Here is a 16,264-nt window from a genome sequence, read left to right on the forward strand (position 1 = left end):
AGAGAGGACGCAAGTCACGAATTCCAGTAAAATTCAGATGAGTTGAGTGAGGAATCGTTTGAAGGGTTATTGATTTCTCTATCACTAAACTTGTGTAAAATGTGCACATTGTCTTAACCTTTTGATTGAGTTAGTCTTGTTCATGGTTATGAATTCTCTTTAATTGATTGTATTCATTGTTAGCTGTTTGCAACATTTAAGTGCATGTTTAAGTTTAACATATTTCCTTAATGTCACTTAGCTTATTAGTGGGTGGCTACTTTCCACGCGTTCACGTGTGCTGTGTTGAAGGTCTTAAAGGGTGTAGTGGTGTAGCCTCCGGTGCTCTCGTGCGCTAATAGAGAACAGAGTGTTTGCACGAGAGCGCAGGACCGGCATAGGACGGATGGGCAGACAAGGATAAGGAAATAAGAGTGTGCTTTGTGGTCCCAGTATTAAGCAAGCTTCCACATATAGCTGGAGGTCGCGGATCATAATTTCAGACCCACAGGTTTCTATAGACAAATGGCACTTTAACACATTATTTTCATCCCTATTCTTTCACCTCCTCTTTCCCTTTCAATATCCTCCTCCTTCCTCCATTTGAGATTATGACTCAAATGTGTGCTTGGACAAGAACCTCCTCCGACGTTTCCTGGAGAATTGCAGTTAGGGAAGAAGAGGCAGGAAGTAGGATATTGCATCTTATTTCCCAACTAATTGTGTGTCTTTTCAACCAACAAAAAACACAAGGAGGTTGAGGGAAAAGGGAAAAGTCACAAATAGACCCTCAAAAGGGCGGAACCCTTGTCAAAAATCAAACAAACTTGTGACTCCAAACGGATACCGCTACCTTACCAGGGTGATTATGAACCAACTTTCATGTTCGGATCACCGATACCACATCAACAAATAGAAGTAGCTCAGTAAAATGGGACCCAGAATCAATATTTCTTACGAAAGAAGCGAAATTTATTTCAAACGCATGTAGATTATATTAGCTTGATACACAAACAATTCATACAATCCCTCTTAAATTTAATCAGAAGAGAGGGCGTATTATACAAGAGTTACAATACAAAAAAATATATATTTTAGTTGTAAAAACACCACTCGTGTAGAAAAGCCACACTATGCAACGCCGAGGGAGCGTGTTTCCGCAGAATGGATCTCGTGCATGCAAAAAGATCTAAAAGCTTGCGAACCTATACATAAGTGATCACATAAAAAGTGTATTAATTTCACTGTTCACCCATTTTTGACAATCATACCAAACATACCCACTCATGAGAACTTTATTCATTCATCCACACAAAAAAAGTTTTTAAAAAAAAAAGGTTTTTTTGAACATTAATCTAAAATCAGCCCAACATGTTTCTTTCCTAACTATGGTTTTAAACCGTGGAAATTCTTCAGGGGCATAATCAAAAATAAGGATAAACAATACAACGCAGCGTGACAAAATTTCATAACATCTTACATGAATCAATTGTTGTACGGGTTGGAATCTGTGCGTTAATTTCACAGGATTTCCTTTGTGATCCTTCCAAGAAACCTAATCCAAGAGCTTCATCAGATGGTTCTCCCTGTAAGATAGCGGTAAATGTTACAGAATGTAAATTTCTGATTTTATAATTTACAAGTGCAATTTATCAGTTAAATTTAAGCACTAAATGAAGCTGATCATTAGCTCATGTATGAAGTGTGTAGCAACATTAGTTCGCTACACTATTGGGTTACAAGACAGCAGTACTAGCTCTGATACCTAAGACCCTATCGATGATTCATTCAATACCAGAATGTTTTCAAGAAAGAAAAACATATTTCATGTCTCCGTCATGACTTGATGCACCTATACAGGTGCCCTCTAACATAAAGAGCAAGGCAAATGTGACCAGGGAGAGGAAGCAAGCAGGGAAAGCAGAAAACATGGTTTAAACGCAGAGAATCCAGAAAGGGAAAGGAAGAAAAGAGACCATAAATGAATATGTAAATGAAAGGAGTATCTTACATTATGGTAGTGGATCTTAAGAGTGGTCCAGCGAACTCGAAAATTCTGAATCTGAGTAGTTCTAATCGTTACGTTCCAATGCCCTCTACATCACATCTTCTTATAAACTGTTTAAGAAACTCAGATTGGCCTCCCAGACCTATATTGGGTGTTGAGATACAAGATTATTGGACAGATATACGGTTTATGGCACGACAAGTTGTGATTGTTCGATCACTGAAAGTTCCTATGATATGATCTCTTACTCACGTTCATCGTAGAAAGTTACTGCATACTTGTCTTCGTGTAGTGTAGCAATTCCGTCTATTCCGAAACGCTCGAGTATACTACTTGTGGGGCTGTTGCATACCCACTGAAGTGTCGGGGGAATTCAAAGTCTTCCCACCTCCAACTCTAGGGAGAGACCAACCGGGACTTCAGAGCACATAAACTGGTGTTCCGTAGCAACAAAGAAAACCCATGTCTAACCGTAACAAGTATTCACGTTCTTCAGGGTGCATTTTAAAGAAAAGTAATCTCTAAATCACGGTACACACGTGGTTAAAAACGTTTCCGTCCTTAAGTTTTCCCTTTACAAAATTATATTGGAGCGTAAAATGCGGGAGCGTGTAACGACGGCTTACATATCTCTGTTCGTTCAGAGAATTATTAACCCGTGGCGATACAAATTAGGGGACTAGAGAGCTTTTACCGTCGTAGTGTTCTTCAGTAAATCCCCGTCACACGTACAGTCGCCTTCTCAAACCAGTCGTCTTTCAGCTGCGGTGGTGACCATAACGGCAGGTTGCCCTAACCGCCACTGCGCTCGTTATTCGGTGAAATAGCTCCACATCTTTATTTGACCACCAATGCTCTTGCTTATGACCATGTTACTTCACCTTCCCCCGAGTCCTGTACACCCATCCTTCCTCTGAGCCTCAACAGATCTATTCAGATTGGCCCAGCATTGCAACACCATCACTGAAGTGGGCAGCCCTTCTTCACACGAGATGATTGTGCGATGCCTGCCTTCAGCTGCTGTCCATAAGGACCAGACTACTGTGTATTCGCTTCCTGGCAACTGATGCTTGAAACGTAAACATGAAATGCACGTGCTCTCTTTTCGTAAGTGCTTTGAAAAGACACTTGCTCTTGTGTGCTTATATGTAAAGATTAGCTGCCTTTACAGAAGTAGCTCTATTGAGAAATGTCCAAATGTAGATACTTGGGTCATCGAATCATGTTGTTCTTTTTTTATTCCAGGCCTTGGCACCGTTGGGGATAGGCGTGGCAACAGGAGAGCAAGTAAGTCGTTGTTTCTTTTGTTTGTTTTTGCTTCCTGTATTGCAGTGACATGGATGCAGCATCTGATTTTGTTTGTGACAGATACTGTATGAAACGGCACCATTAGCAGTAGGCGACTCCCCCATTAACCTTGTTTCTTCACCTGCATCATCACCTGGCCCTCTTCTATTACCGCAACTCCCAGAGCCCATCTAAAATTGGATATTTTATCATTCCTTGTTTTCACCTGGTAATCTTGAATGGTCATCGCCGGAGCTTATGTTAAGGAGAGGTTCGGTGAAGTGCAGGGCCTCCTCTATTTAGCAGACCATTATGTCAAGCGCCTGCTGCAGTGCAGTGCAGGGATTGTCACTGTACCAGGGCATTGGAGTTACATAGACTCTCATGACCCACTATTGCTGCTGTGTCAACAGTTCACTTCCTTCTAGTTTTTGACCTTCTTTATATTTATGTAGTCTCGTCAGTTTGTCAGAGCATTTTTCTGTTTGCCCTGGCGTTCAATGTTTCTTAGCAATCTGTCAGAATTGTATAAAACCGTTCCCAGGCCAGCATTAGGTCATGGTATGCTTTTCAAGTGTCTGCCTCCTCCTGCTCTAGTACCTGAACCGCTTCTGCCAGTATATCGTGTTCTTCTTTCAACCTGTTTTTTGTTCTATGAACCCGCCTGCCCCCCTTTTACCGTCACTTTTAACGCCTCCCAACCTGTGCCACGCTTGTGTCTAAACCCAGTGATGCGTTTCCAATCTGATCCATGGTGTTGTGGGGGAATCCCTGACTCCCCCCCCCCCCCCCCCCCAGCCCCAAGCGATATTCTGTGAGCCGCCGGCCCCCACAGCATCAGAGACTCACAGCGGAGACGTGCTTCAGCCTCGGGCTCCCCGGTCGAACTGACGCAGCCGGGAACGCACCTTTTATTTATAGGGCATACGGCGGAGTGCAACGCTGCCGCGTGCTGATCCCTTAAAGGGGCAGCACCACACTCCTCCTTTTTCATGAGGACAACAAATAACAGAATCAACTTGGCATAACTACAGATTAACCCCCAAAACACACTAACACCCTTAACCCAAACACACAAGTCCCCAATGCGCCCCTTTATTCACAGCCACCGCCCCCGTGCTGGGCAGAACCGTCCAGGTTGCACTCCCTCATGGCTCCAAGTCACTGAGACAAACAGGTTTCCCTCGCCCTGTCCTCAGGGGGTTCCTCCTGCTCGCCTCAGGGATGGGAGTCCCGCTGTCAGCCTTCTCACAGGAGACCGAGGGAGTGGGAGGGGTTCCGAACCCCCACCCTCATCGGGTATGTCCACAATGTCCTGACCCAGAGGTGCCTCAGTCCTAGACTCCCCCAGTTTCTTGAAGAAACTGACGTTCCTTGTGACCGAAGCCCGGCTGTCAGAGGCCGTCACCATTGACCCCTTGACTGCTATCATGTCCAGCGGCTTCAGTTCATATGTTAGCAAAAGCTTCCTGCGGGGGTTCCTGTTTCTTATTAGTACCTCGTCCCCGGGCACAAGTTGTTGAGGTCGGAGACCGCTCCTTACATTCTCCTGCTCAGTCCGTAGCTGCCACTCCAGCTCCACCCGTTGATAATCGTTGACTCCCGGCTCCTTTTCACCCACCTCCGGCAGCAACCCTCTTCGGCAGCGCTTGAAACAGGGCTTCCGCCGGGGCCACCCCCGTCGAGGTGTGCGGGGTTGTTCGGTAGACCTGCAAGAACTGATAGAGGGCCCTCTCCAAGCACCGTCCTTGACCTTGCGCAGTACGGAAGACTTTGTTCAACGTGCGCATCAACCTTTCGGCCTCTCCATTGGCCCTTGGCCACAGCGGGGTGACCTTCCTATGATGCACCCCATAGCCTTCCATCAGGGCCGCGAACCGCTCACCTTGGAAGGGAGCCCCATTGTCAGAGCAGAGTCTTGTGGGCAGGCCATGAGCAGCAAACACCTTCTCCATCGCCGCCACCACGTGTTCGAAGGCCACCGACTGGATGATTTCCACCTCCAGGTATCTAGAGTACTCCATCGCCACCACCACGTGTTCGAAGGCCAGCGACTGGATGATTTCCACCTCCAGGTATCTAGAGTACTCATCCACCACCACCAGGAAGTGCGTTCCTTGCATCATGGACCCAAAGTCAGTGTGGACAACCTCCCAAGGACGCGTGCTGCCGGGCAGGGCCTCGATGGCAGGTTCCCTCTGGGCAGGCGAGGCTGCCTGGCACCACACACATGATGCTACATATTCATCCACCCGTCGATCTATTTCGGGGAACCACACCTTGAGGCGTAGCCGGGCTTTGGTCTTTGCGGCGCCCTGATGACCTTGATGGGCTAGGCCAATCACCTCTTGGACTTTGGCCTATGGGATCACAATCCGATCTCCTCTCAACAACAGTCCCTTCTCTGAGAACGACAGTTCTTCCCGCACCCTCCACAGCTGCTCGAGCACCACCTTCTCCTCCTGCGTGCGCCCTGCAAGTGATTCCAGCACACTCTTCCATGATCCTTGTTGTAGTGCCGCTCTGAGGATGCACAAGCACTCGTCATTCGCAGCAGCCACCTCCAGTTCTACGAGTGGCAGGGCATTCGGGGTGGCCGCCTCAACCACCAGCTGTATGTGATCATTGGCCTCTTCCATGCAGGCATTAGCCTCGCCGTCATAGTGACCCCCTGGATGGCGAGAGAGGTAGTCGGCTGCATTGTTGGTGCCAGGCCGATAAACCAGCGAGACCCCATATTCAAGCAGAGCCAGCATCCACCTTTCGATCCTCGCTGGTGGTTTTGAGGATGAGCCGGCCAGGATTGGCACCAGAGGCTTGTGGTCCGTCACAACGGTCACCGGCCTCCCCAGGATGTACAGCCGGAAATGCGTGTACCCCCAGAGAACGGCCAGCGCCTCTCGCTCTATCTGAGAGTACCGCGGCTCTGTCTCAGACAGAGCCTTGCTGGCATAGGCCACGGGGCGATTGCAGGAGTCCGGCCCCACCTGGGTTAATACTGCTCCCAGGCCAAACGGGCTGGCGTCCACAATGATCTCAGACTGGAGAGCAGGGTTGAAGAAGGCCATCGTGTCCTCCTCTGTGAGGGCGCTTTTAATGTCCGCGAAAGCAGCCGGCTCCAACGGACCCCACTGCCACACTGTCTCTTTCTTCGTAAAGGCTCGGACCTGGATGCCAGATTTTTGATAAAACGGCCACAATAGGTGACCATACCTAGGAAGCTTCGAACTTCGGACACATTCTTGGGAGGTCTTGCGTCCCTAGTTTCTTTTACTTTCCTGGGGTCTGGAGACACCCCTCACTCCTTGAACATGAATCCGAAGAACTCGATCTTCGTCCTCAGGAACTCACTGTCACGCTCACCTGATTCCCAGGGAGGCGCAGGTCTGGCTTCGAGTGCTGATGCTTCTTCAATGGTGAAGCGGAGGACTCTGATGATGGACAGGAAGGGCCCCTCTACTCTGGCTTTTCTGGCTCGCAGGAATATTCCCCTGTGCGTGAAAAGGGAGTATTACCTACTGACGGAATAATGCTCAAGCCTCCCACTCCCTTCCAACCCTCCTCGATACCCTTCCACGATTCTCCGTGAAGTCTCACCTTAGGGTCTGGAAGGATGAGTTCTCCATCCTGCTTCTGCTGCAGGGGCGCGTTGAAACCCAGTTACTTCACTGGATTGAGGTTTGATGGGAGTTCAAAATAAGCTTGACTATTCAGGTGAGGCGCTGTAAGAGTTCTGTTGCAAGTTCAAAAGTTCAAGCTTAATAATAATGTTCATTGTCTTATTGCAGCAAGCGCTAATGCTTATGTTTTTTTCCCCTTAGGGGCCGGGGTTCGGAATGCCGGAGATATGGCGCCGACCCGAAGTGTAAGTTCTGGATGAGCGTTCAGGTAATGTCTTTGCATTCGCTCATTCAATGTCTTTGTCTTTTTTCCCCATTGGGGCCGGGGTCCGGAATGCCAGGAAGCGGCAGGACCGGAAATGAAATGGAAATGACCCAAAAGGTAAGTCTTAGAAGGAAACTGAGCTTTTCCTATTTCCCTTCCTTCTCTCACCTTGTTTTCTTGTCTTTTCTCTCTAGGCTCTGGGAAGTGGGTGCGGATCCGGATGATCGCTGCTGAAGATGGAGGCGCCCAGGAAAGGTGAGTGAAATGCAGCGCTGCAGCGATCGAAGCAAAATGCTTTTAAAATGATGTCTTCCCTTTCAGGATCGTCGGTGTGATGTTCTCGTGATGCAGCTTTAGCAGGTAAGGTCTTCTTTCTCTCACCAATTCTCTCTTATCTCCCTTTGCAGGCGACCCAGGATGCTGACAGGCGTGGCTGAAGTCCAGATGCAGGAGCTGACACGGTGAGCGTCCAGCTGCGAGGAGCAGAACAACGCGAAGCGTGAGTTGCTGATCGGGCGTGGTTTAAATAGCTTTGGAAGAAGTTCCAGGCATGTATCCTTCCACCGATCAGGTATGTATCCTTCCCCGACCACACCCAGGTGGAAAGTAGTCCCACAGGTAAAGTAGTTCCATTCAGGCCTCAAGAGGGCCTGGATGTAGCAGCATGGTCTGCATCAGGTACGTGCACATTAAAACACTAGAACACATGTCTAGCTTTATGAGCCTGGCGCCTAAGGCGCCAGGACAGGGGTCCAACATGAGCCTGGCGCCTAAGATGCCAGGACTGTGTCCAAAGGGCCCCAGCTTGGGCCCGCTGGCACTTCCCTGGGGGGAATGATGCCTGCCTCTGGGGTTGCTGGGTCGGACCTGGCTCCTTGGAGGTAGGCATCATGACACTCACATTTTTCGTGGTGGAGCGACAGGCCCAAGGATTGAAGTGCCTCAAATGTCTTGGAAAGTCTCTGCAGGTGGTCCACTTCTGACCTGGCGAACACCAGGATGTCGTCACTGATGTTCAGCACCCCCTCTAGGTCCGCCAGTGCACCTCTGATAATGTTTTGAAAGACCTCAGCCGCAGAGGATACTCCGAAACTGAGTCACTTGTACCGGTATAGACCCCGGTGATTCGTGAATGTAGTAATGGATCTCGACTCTGGATGCAAAAGGACTTGGTGATATGCAGCCCTGAGATCCAGCTTCGAAAAGAAGCGAGCCTCTTGCAGCTCTGCAATAATATCGTCAATAGTTGATTTGACATGGCGCTCCCTCCTGATCACCTTATTGGGGAGCCTTATGTCCACACAGATTCGTACCGAATCGGGTTGCTTGGGTTTCTTGGCAACCACAATTGGGGACACCCAGGGCGTCGGACCTTCCACCTTCTCGATGATGTCGAGGTTTACCAAATTGTCCAACTCCTTGTCCACCAACTCCCTCAGGTGGAAGGGCACCCTGCGGTGCTTGAGGGCAATGGGCTGCACAGATCATCGATGTGCAGCCTCACCGGGTCACCAGCCTTGCGTCCAATCCCCTGGAACAGTCCTGCATATTTCTCCAGTAGAGTTTGGATGTCCTCCACATATAAGGAGTATGCGAAGCTCACAAGTCCGACGGCTTCAGCCGCCGCACAGCTTAGCAAAGTGTTGGTGCTGACGGGCATCACATAGAATCGTGCTTTGATCTTTGAACTTCCATGCCCTACTTGAGCCACAAATGCACCATCCATGGGAATGGGATGTGAGCCCCCAAATATGAAAATGCGAGCCTTCGGGGTTGATAGTTTTGGGGGGCAGGGCATGGTGTCATAATGTTCACGGGCCATGGCATTGACCGATGCCCCCGTGTCCACCAGCACCGACACAGGAGAGTCATTGACTGCCAAGATGCACCGCAGCTGTCTTTGGACCTTGGACTGGAGGGTGTCAATACTTGACACGAAAAAGATGTTTTCCTCTTCCTCCTCCTCCTCGTCAGGTTGGGTTCCTTCCTCCCCTTGGTCTACCTGGGCAACATTGGGAGGGTGAAACTGTCTGAAGAAACCAGACCACACTAGGCCCCTAGGCACCATTACCGACAAGGAAGCTCTGCACACCCTTGCAAAGTGGTCTGTCACGCCGCACCGCCCGCACGGCTTCCCTGCTGCTGTGCATTCACCCTGGTGGGGCAGGTCGTACCCACACTTCTGGCATGCCTCTCCCGGCTTTCCGCCCCTGTCGTGGAAGTTTCCAGCCGGTCTCTGGGCACCCCTGCCACCACGCCCCACAGCAGTGCGGGAACCCGCTTCCATCCTTGATGCACGTACCTCGGATATCTCCTGGCGGCGGTCCAGCTCCAAGATGCGAGGAAGGGTGATCCCTGGTTCTCTCAGCACCTGTCTCCTCAGCTTTCTTGAGGAACACCCTTGGATGAGCTGGTTCCTGACCATGTCGCCGGGGTTGTCCCATGCGCATGACACTGACAGCCTCCTGAGACGACCGTAGAAGGTGTTGACAGTTTCATCTTCTTTCTGTCGAGTGGATAGCATGACGAACCGCTCGTAGTCCGCATTGGCCAGGGGAAGGAAATAATTCTGCAGGGCTGTCTTTGCTGCGGCATAGGTACCATTTGCGGGCTGGAGGGAGTCAAAAATCTCATGTACAGACTGGCCACCAGGGGGCGCACGGATGATTACCCATCCCGTGTGAGCTCCGTCTCTGATGGTCCGCGAAGTGATTTGAGCCCCCACGTCGCGACCCCCCCCCACGGAGACAAACCCATGGATTGGGCGTCGGAACACTCCCCCACAGCACAGGAGAAAATCCGAGTGAAATCGGGGCTGGGAAGCCCGAGAAAAGTCTGTTTGAAACCTCGCCTCGTCTGAAGCCAGAAACCAAAACGACCCAGCGCGGCCGTGCTGGAGGGCGGAAGGCGGGCCTGCCTGAAGGAGAACACCCGACTCTTGAGGTACCCGTCGGTGCGTATTCCCCGGCCCGCAACCCCCAGATCTGCGGTGTCCCTGTTGGCTCCCAGCGCGGCCCCACTCCCAGCCGTGGAACGCCAGTGCGGAAGGAGGGACTCCCCGGAGGGATCGGCCGCACCTCAGACCAAACACAGCCTGCGCAGTTAGCCGAGGCCGTGGTGCTCCGCAGCTCCGTGGCCTGTGACTGGAGCCCCGGTGCTCGGTGAACTGACCCGGACCCGCTCGCCCGCGAGTGCTCGGCATGGGCGTGCGGCGTACTACGTGGCTCCGGCACTGAAGAATATTACAAACGGACGCACGCTCTAGTCCCTGCAGGGGTGGCGCGGGCCCTGCTGGAAACCACCCGATCCCCTCAGGGGGACTACTGCCTCCACCGCCCCACGATCCATAGGTGGCCAACACATGGAAGGAGAAGCCCTGATGCTGAACCCACCGTATTGTGACCATAAAATCGGCGTGATCCTGGAATCATTTTGAAGTCCTCTGCAATCTGGCACGCCGCAGCCGTATAGAAACGGCTCCCTGAGGAGAAGTACGGTCACTTGCTTGCACGGATCCCGAGCACACAACGCTAAGGGAGTTGATGGAACCACATGACTAAAGATCTGATAATTGATACCCCCTCACAGGAACAACATTACATAAAAGACCTGTTGGCCACCCTCTACTTCATCCGTGTACACAAACGGGGACCTGTTGCCCAGTTGTTTCCAGCGCTACACCACATACTTTGCCCTGGGCAGCTACAGCACAGGGGCGAAGACGTGTCCACTTAAGAGCACTGATTTGAATGGAAAGCGCAGCGAGGTTGCATTGTATGCATAGGTCGCCAAAGGACCTAGGGAAAGCACTGGAGGGCCCCCATCCTGAGGGACCACCGGATGTGTACTGAGAACACCTCAAAGAGCCTGGAAACCTCAAACTGCACGTAGAATTATTAGCAAGCAACGAGCATCCCGAGGTGGAATCCGCCCCTCCAACCCCGTCCACAAATTGATCCCTGCTCATCAGGGAGCCCAAGGATTCTCCACACCAACACCCCCCACACACTCCATACTGTTATGGTGGCGACACGTGCCCGCCCCTTGTAACCTGCACTTTGCGGTCCTTGGTGCTCCTGACGCACGTCGACAACTCCAGGTTCGAGGCACCAGATCCAGCCACAGCCGACCCTTCCTCCCACAGAGCACAACTCTGGGAGTACTGTTTGAAGGACTCGCCGCATGTCCCCACTCAATGTGCACCGCAAACCCTGAAGAGTATACGACGACCTGCATGAGACATCATAGTTAGGGGACAGCTTTGAACCCGCAGTCCTGTACATCTTCGAAGAGGGTAGGGCCCCCTACTTAGGGGCGTGTGCCTCCTCTGACCCGGGTTGCACTGTATGGACCCACTGCATAAGCTAGCCAGATTTGCCTACGACCCGTTCCCTCTGCTCAGCAGATCTACAGCAACTATGTCCATGGACACGTCTGAAGCGAGTGCTGCCGCCACCAAAGGAGACATCACCACGCTACTAAATGAGATAAAAAACATGGGGGCCAATCTAGAAGGTAAAATTGACAAAATCACCCAGAGAATGGACAGATTTGAAGAACGATTGGAATGTGTGGAGAATAATCAGGCCTCGATCGACACCCTTGAAACTCAGATGGACGTACGGATCCGTAACATTGAAAAAAGAGAGGTTGAGGCGCGGCTCAAGATGGATGACTTAGAAAACAGGGAGAGGAGAAACAACCTCCGCTTTTTCGGCATTCCAGAGCGCGAAGGTGAAACTGAAAAGGACCTCAAAGACACCATCCATGACATCATAAAAATACTCACCGCTGATGAAGAAATTGATGAGCCTAAGACCGAACGTATACATAGAGCTGGCGGCCCGCCTGGTGGCCCGCGTTCCGTCCTAGCCAAATTTCATAGATACCAAGATAGAACCAGGATTCTTGAGAAGTCCAGGTCCGTGGGCCCACTCACAATGGGGGGCGCCCAAATCACGATCTTTGAGGACTTATCTTCACAAACACTGGCACTCAGACGCCTCTGCAGCCCTCTCACGAAATGGCTCAAAGAACAGGGCACACGGTACAGATGGGGTTATCCTTTCTCGCTCACCTTTGAGCACGGGAGCAGAAAAATAGTCCTGCGCTCTGAAGACGAAATCAAAGACTGCATCGCGGACTTCCTTGGCACGGGCCCCAAAGGCAACGAAGGCGGCGATAATGAACAGCCGGGATCACAGTGGGAGCTCCAGGGCCCCAGGCGTAAGAGAGTGAAGGGGTCAAGAAAATATAGACGTACCAACAACACGCCCGACAATGAATAAGTAACAGGAAAATGTGTACGACTCGACCTGACTACAGCCATGGCTGGAAAACGAGACACCGGCCCCCGCAGGAGCTGCGGATTGCGCGATCCGTCAAGTGGGTGCCACCGCTGGCGGGGCACCCCTCTGGAATGTGAGGCTACGAGAACTCTTGAGCGAGGACCCGGGGAACACACGTAACGTTAAACTTTTACTAGTCTGTTGTTATTACTGTTGAAACTGCATAATGTTCGGAGGGGGGGAGATCGAGATGGGGGCTCACCCTTACGTTGTGATGGTATACTGAACGGGACCGTGAGGCAACGCTCCCCTCTGATGGTCTGCCAACGGACTGCACAGTGTCATCCAGTCCGTTCCGGATGCCGTCAACAGCTGCCCTTGCAGCACCTCCAGTTCCCAAGCTCAAACAAGCACCACCAACGATGGCGAAACAGGAGGAAAGCGGAGAAGGGTAATAGTCACTTGGAAAAAGTACACACATCACTGAGTTCATTTCATTACATCACAGTCAAGGTGGCACTGGGAATTTGTATGTCTCTCTGGCCGCCAGAGATGAATGATCCTCGAATACAAATCACCGATGGCATCACTTGAGAAGTCCAAAAGCAAGGGTCTCCTCAGAATTGGGACTATTAATGTGAAGGGACTGAACTCACCAACTAAGAGATCACTAGTGCACAGAGAATTCCGCAGATCTGACATGGACATCCTTCTCATCCAGGAGACGAAATTTGCAAGGGGGGAGGAGCGGAGAGTGCTGGGGAGGCGGAGAGGCATGGAATTCTGGGGCTCTGGCCCACTCAGGAAAGCAGGGGTCAGAATCCTCATCAAGAAGGGAATTGGGTTTGAATTGGAAAAGACTTGGTCGGATGTGAGTGGTTGGGCCCTTCTATTAGTGGGGAAAATTGCCAGGGTTCAGGTCACAATTGCCGCAATATACTCACCCAACAGCGGACAGGCAGCATTCCTTAGGAAAACGATCCCCAAAGTGGTACTGGAAACTACGGGTCACCTCATTCTAGAAGGCGACTTTAACCAGTGGATAGATCCTTCCGTAGACTGGAGACCAGGCAAGCCGGACACGAGGACCCAGCATAGAGGAGATCACACTGAATTCGCCGTCATGATGGAACTATACGACCTACGGGACGTGTGGAGGACTCTGCATCCCGCGGACAGCGGCTTCACCTTTTATTCGAACCCCCATGGCACATCCACACGTATCGATTATATATTCCTTACTCCAGACCTTGCAGAGTCCACAAACTATTCTGGAATTGTCCCGATAACATGGTCGGACCATGATATGGTCCTGGCAGATGTGAAATTGACTAACCTACCTGTCGCTGGGGGATCTTGGCGCTGCAACGAGTCCCTCTGGACTGATGTGGTGTTTAAAAACGAAATGGAGACCGAGATCGAAGAATATTTCAAGGTGAACAACAATGGGGAGGTCTCCAAGCAAGTGATTTGGGAAGCTGGGAAAGCTACTTGGAGGGGGATACTGATATGTGAAGGCTCCTCTAAAAAAAGGGAACGTAAGATTGTAGAAAACAAACTGCGTAATGAAATACACCAACTAGAGGCGGAAGTAAGAGATAATGCGGAGGTGGACCCCATTAAATTAGACATAGCTCACCGTAAAAGAGAAGAATTGCGACTATTGGAACATGACCAGGTGGTGAGAAAATTGCAATTCCTCAGGCAGACATACTATGAGAAGGGGGACAAGGCCGATGCGCTATTAGCTGCCAGGCTGAGGGAACGGAGGGAGGAACGTAAGGTGAGAGAGATAACAGAGACCACTAATCCCACTGTACTCCCTCCCCACTCAATACCCAAGTGCTTTGCCAACTTTTACAAAAACTTATATACCTCTGAGCTGACCTCTGCCCAATCTGACATATCCTCCTACTTGTCCTCAATCATCATGTCTACAGTAACATACACAGAGGCCGAGCTCCTTGAAACTCCAATAGTCGAACACGAGATACGCAACGCAATCAAGCGGGGCTGACACTAGGGAAATCCCCAGGTGAAGACGGTTTCACGGCCGGCTTCTACAAGACCTTTAGCGACCAACTGTCACCCTTCCTTACGGAACTCTTTAATGAGAGAGTCGACTCTGGGGTCGCTCCGGACTCTTTCAAGAAAGCCCTCACTATGTGAGGGCAGAGACCCCAAACTATGTGGGTCATACCGCCCCATCTCCCTCCTCAATCTCGACGCCAAGTTCAATCCTCGAGTATTGGCCGCGAGACTAGAAACCTTAATGCCTAAACTGATCCACTCCGACCACGTTGGGTTTATTCTGGGGAGGCAAGGTGCCGACACTATGCGTAAAACTTTACACCTCATCCATGCAGCCCACAGTCTACCAGATGATCCGATTCTTCTGTCCATTGACGCAGAAAAAGCCTTTGATAGTGTGGAGTGGGATTTCTTGGGTGCAGTCCTCCAGAAAGTAGGGATAGGTCCCAAATTCCGCGATGGGATACGTGCAATATACACCTCCCCCAAAGCATCGATATTTGTGAATGGGGAATATTCCAGGTGGTTTGCACTTCAGCGAGGGACCAGACAGGGATGTCCCCTCTCCGCGATCCTGTTTGCACTCTCCCTCGAACCCCTGGCCCAAAAAATAAAAGAAGACCCCCAAATAGAGGGTATACGGTTGGGAGAGACGGAATATAAGGCAGCGTTGTACGCAGACGATAATCTTCTACATGTAACCAAACCTAATAACTCTATCCCCCATGCCTTAACTCTAATACAGGAATACGGCCAATACTCCGGCTTTAAAGTAACCAAATCAAAGTCCATACTCTTCCCCCTCCAAGGTACCCCCGACGAGAATGATACCAAGTTCCTCTCACTTGGGCTCAAAGTGGAGCACACAAAATTGCAATACCTGGGTATCCAGATCACCAGAACCCTAGGGGATCTTTATGAGGCTAACTTCCCCCTTCTCCTCCGACGATTTCAGTCGGATCTCGAGAAGTGGAGCAAATTGACGATTTCCTGGCTGGGGCGTATCAACGCTGTCAAGATGGTGTGTCTCCCCCGCTTTCTCTATCCCTTTCAGATGCTACCAATTGAGATGCCCCAAAAATTCTTCACAGACGCCCGAAAGATCATGATGCGATTCATTTGGCAGGGGAAGAGATCGAGGATCGCATACAACACACTCATACTCCCCAAGGACAGAGGAGGGGTCGACCTTCCCGATCTAAAGATATATTATAAAGCCGCCCAGTTGGTGTCTTAATCCCACACCTTAGAGACCACAAACACCTACAATGGGGAAAGATGGATAACCATTACATGTCCCCCACTACAGTATCGGAATGGTTATGGTCACCATACCAACGGGTCCAAAGGAAAATGAAACACCATCCCATGCTGACTACCATATGGAACATATGGCGCACAGGGAAAGAGATGCGAGAAGTCGCAACCTGGCCATCCCCGCTCAGTCACCTGTGGTCTCCTGGTATAAATGACCACATTCCGAATCTTGAATGATTCCAGTCATGGTATGAGGCGGGCCTGGAGAGGGTGGGACAACTTCAAAGAAATGACTCGTTCATTACGCTACCGGACCTGACCACAGCATTAGGGATAGGCAACTTATCAACATTCCACTTCATTCAACTGAAAGGGGTTCTGACGAGACCTGAGTGGAGAGGAAAATTGAGAAGAGACCTTACCGCCTTTGGGAAACTCCTAGATTCCAGAACAGAAATGAAAGGTCTTATATCCGTTATGTACCAGACGCTAATAACAGCGGGAGGTGGATCCACAGACTCCCTTAGAG

At 50.6% G+C, this 16,264-nt stretch overlaps 1 protein-coding gene across 5 annotated transcripts in view; it reads left to right on the forward strand.

Annotated features, from left to right (window-relative positions):
- Positions 1 to 16,264, forward strand: part of ENOSF1 (enolase superfamily member 1) — an 831,595-nt gene that overhangs the window by 645,962 nt on the left and 169,369 nt on the right. For 4 of the 5 annotated variants that reach the window (XM_069620869.1, XM_069620871.1, XM_069620870.1 and 1 more), the window contains one exon: positions 3,233 to 3,274. The exons of the other annotated variant lie outside the window; for it this stretch is intronic. In XM_069620869.1, coding sequence (XP_069476970.1) covers positions 3,233 to 3,274 — 42 coding nt within the window. The remainder of the gene's footprint in view (positions 1 to 3,232; positions 3,275 to 16,264) is intronic. 5 annotated transcript variants of the gene reach the window in all.

Source organism: Ambystoma mexicanum, chromosome 5q, assembly GCF_040938575.1.
Source record: "Ambystoma mexicanum isolate Mex_15411 chromosome 5q, UKY_AmexF1_1, whole genome shotgun sequence".
Taxonomy (NCBI): domain Eukaryota; kingdom Metazoa; phylum Chordata; class Amphibia; order Caudata; family Ambystomatidae; genus Ambystoma; species Ambystoma mexicanum.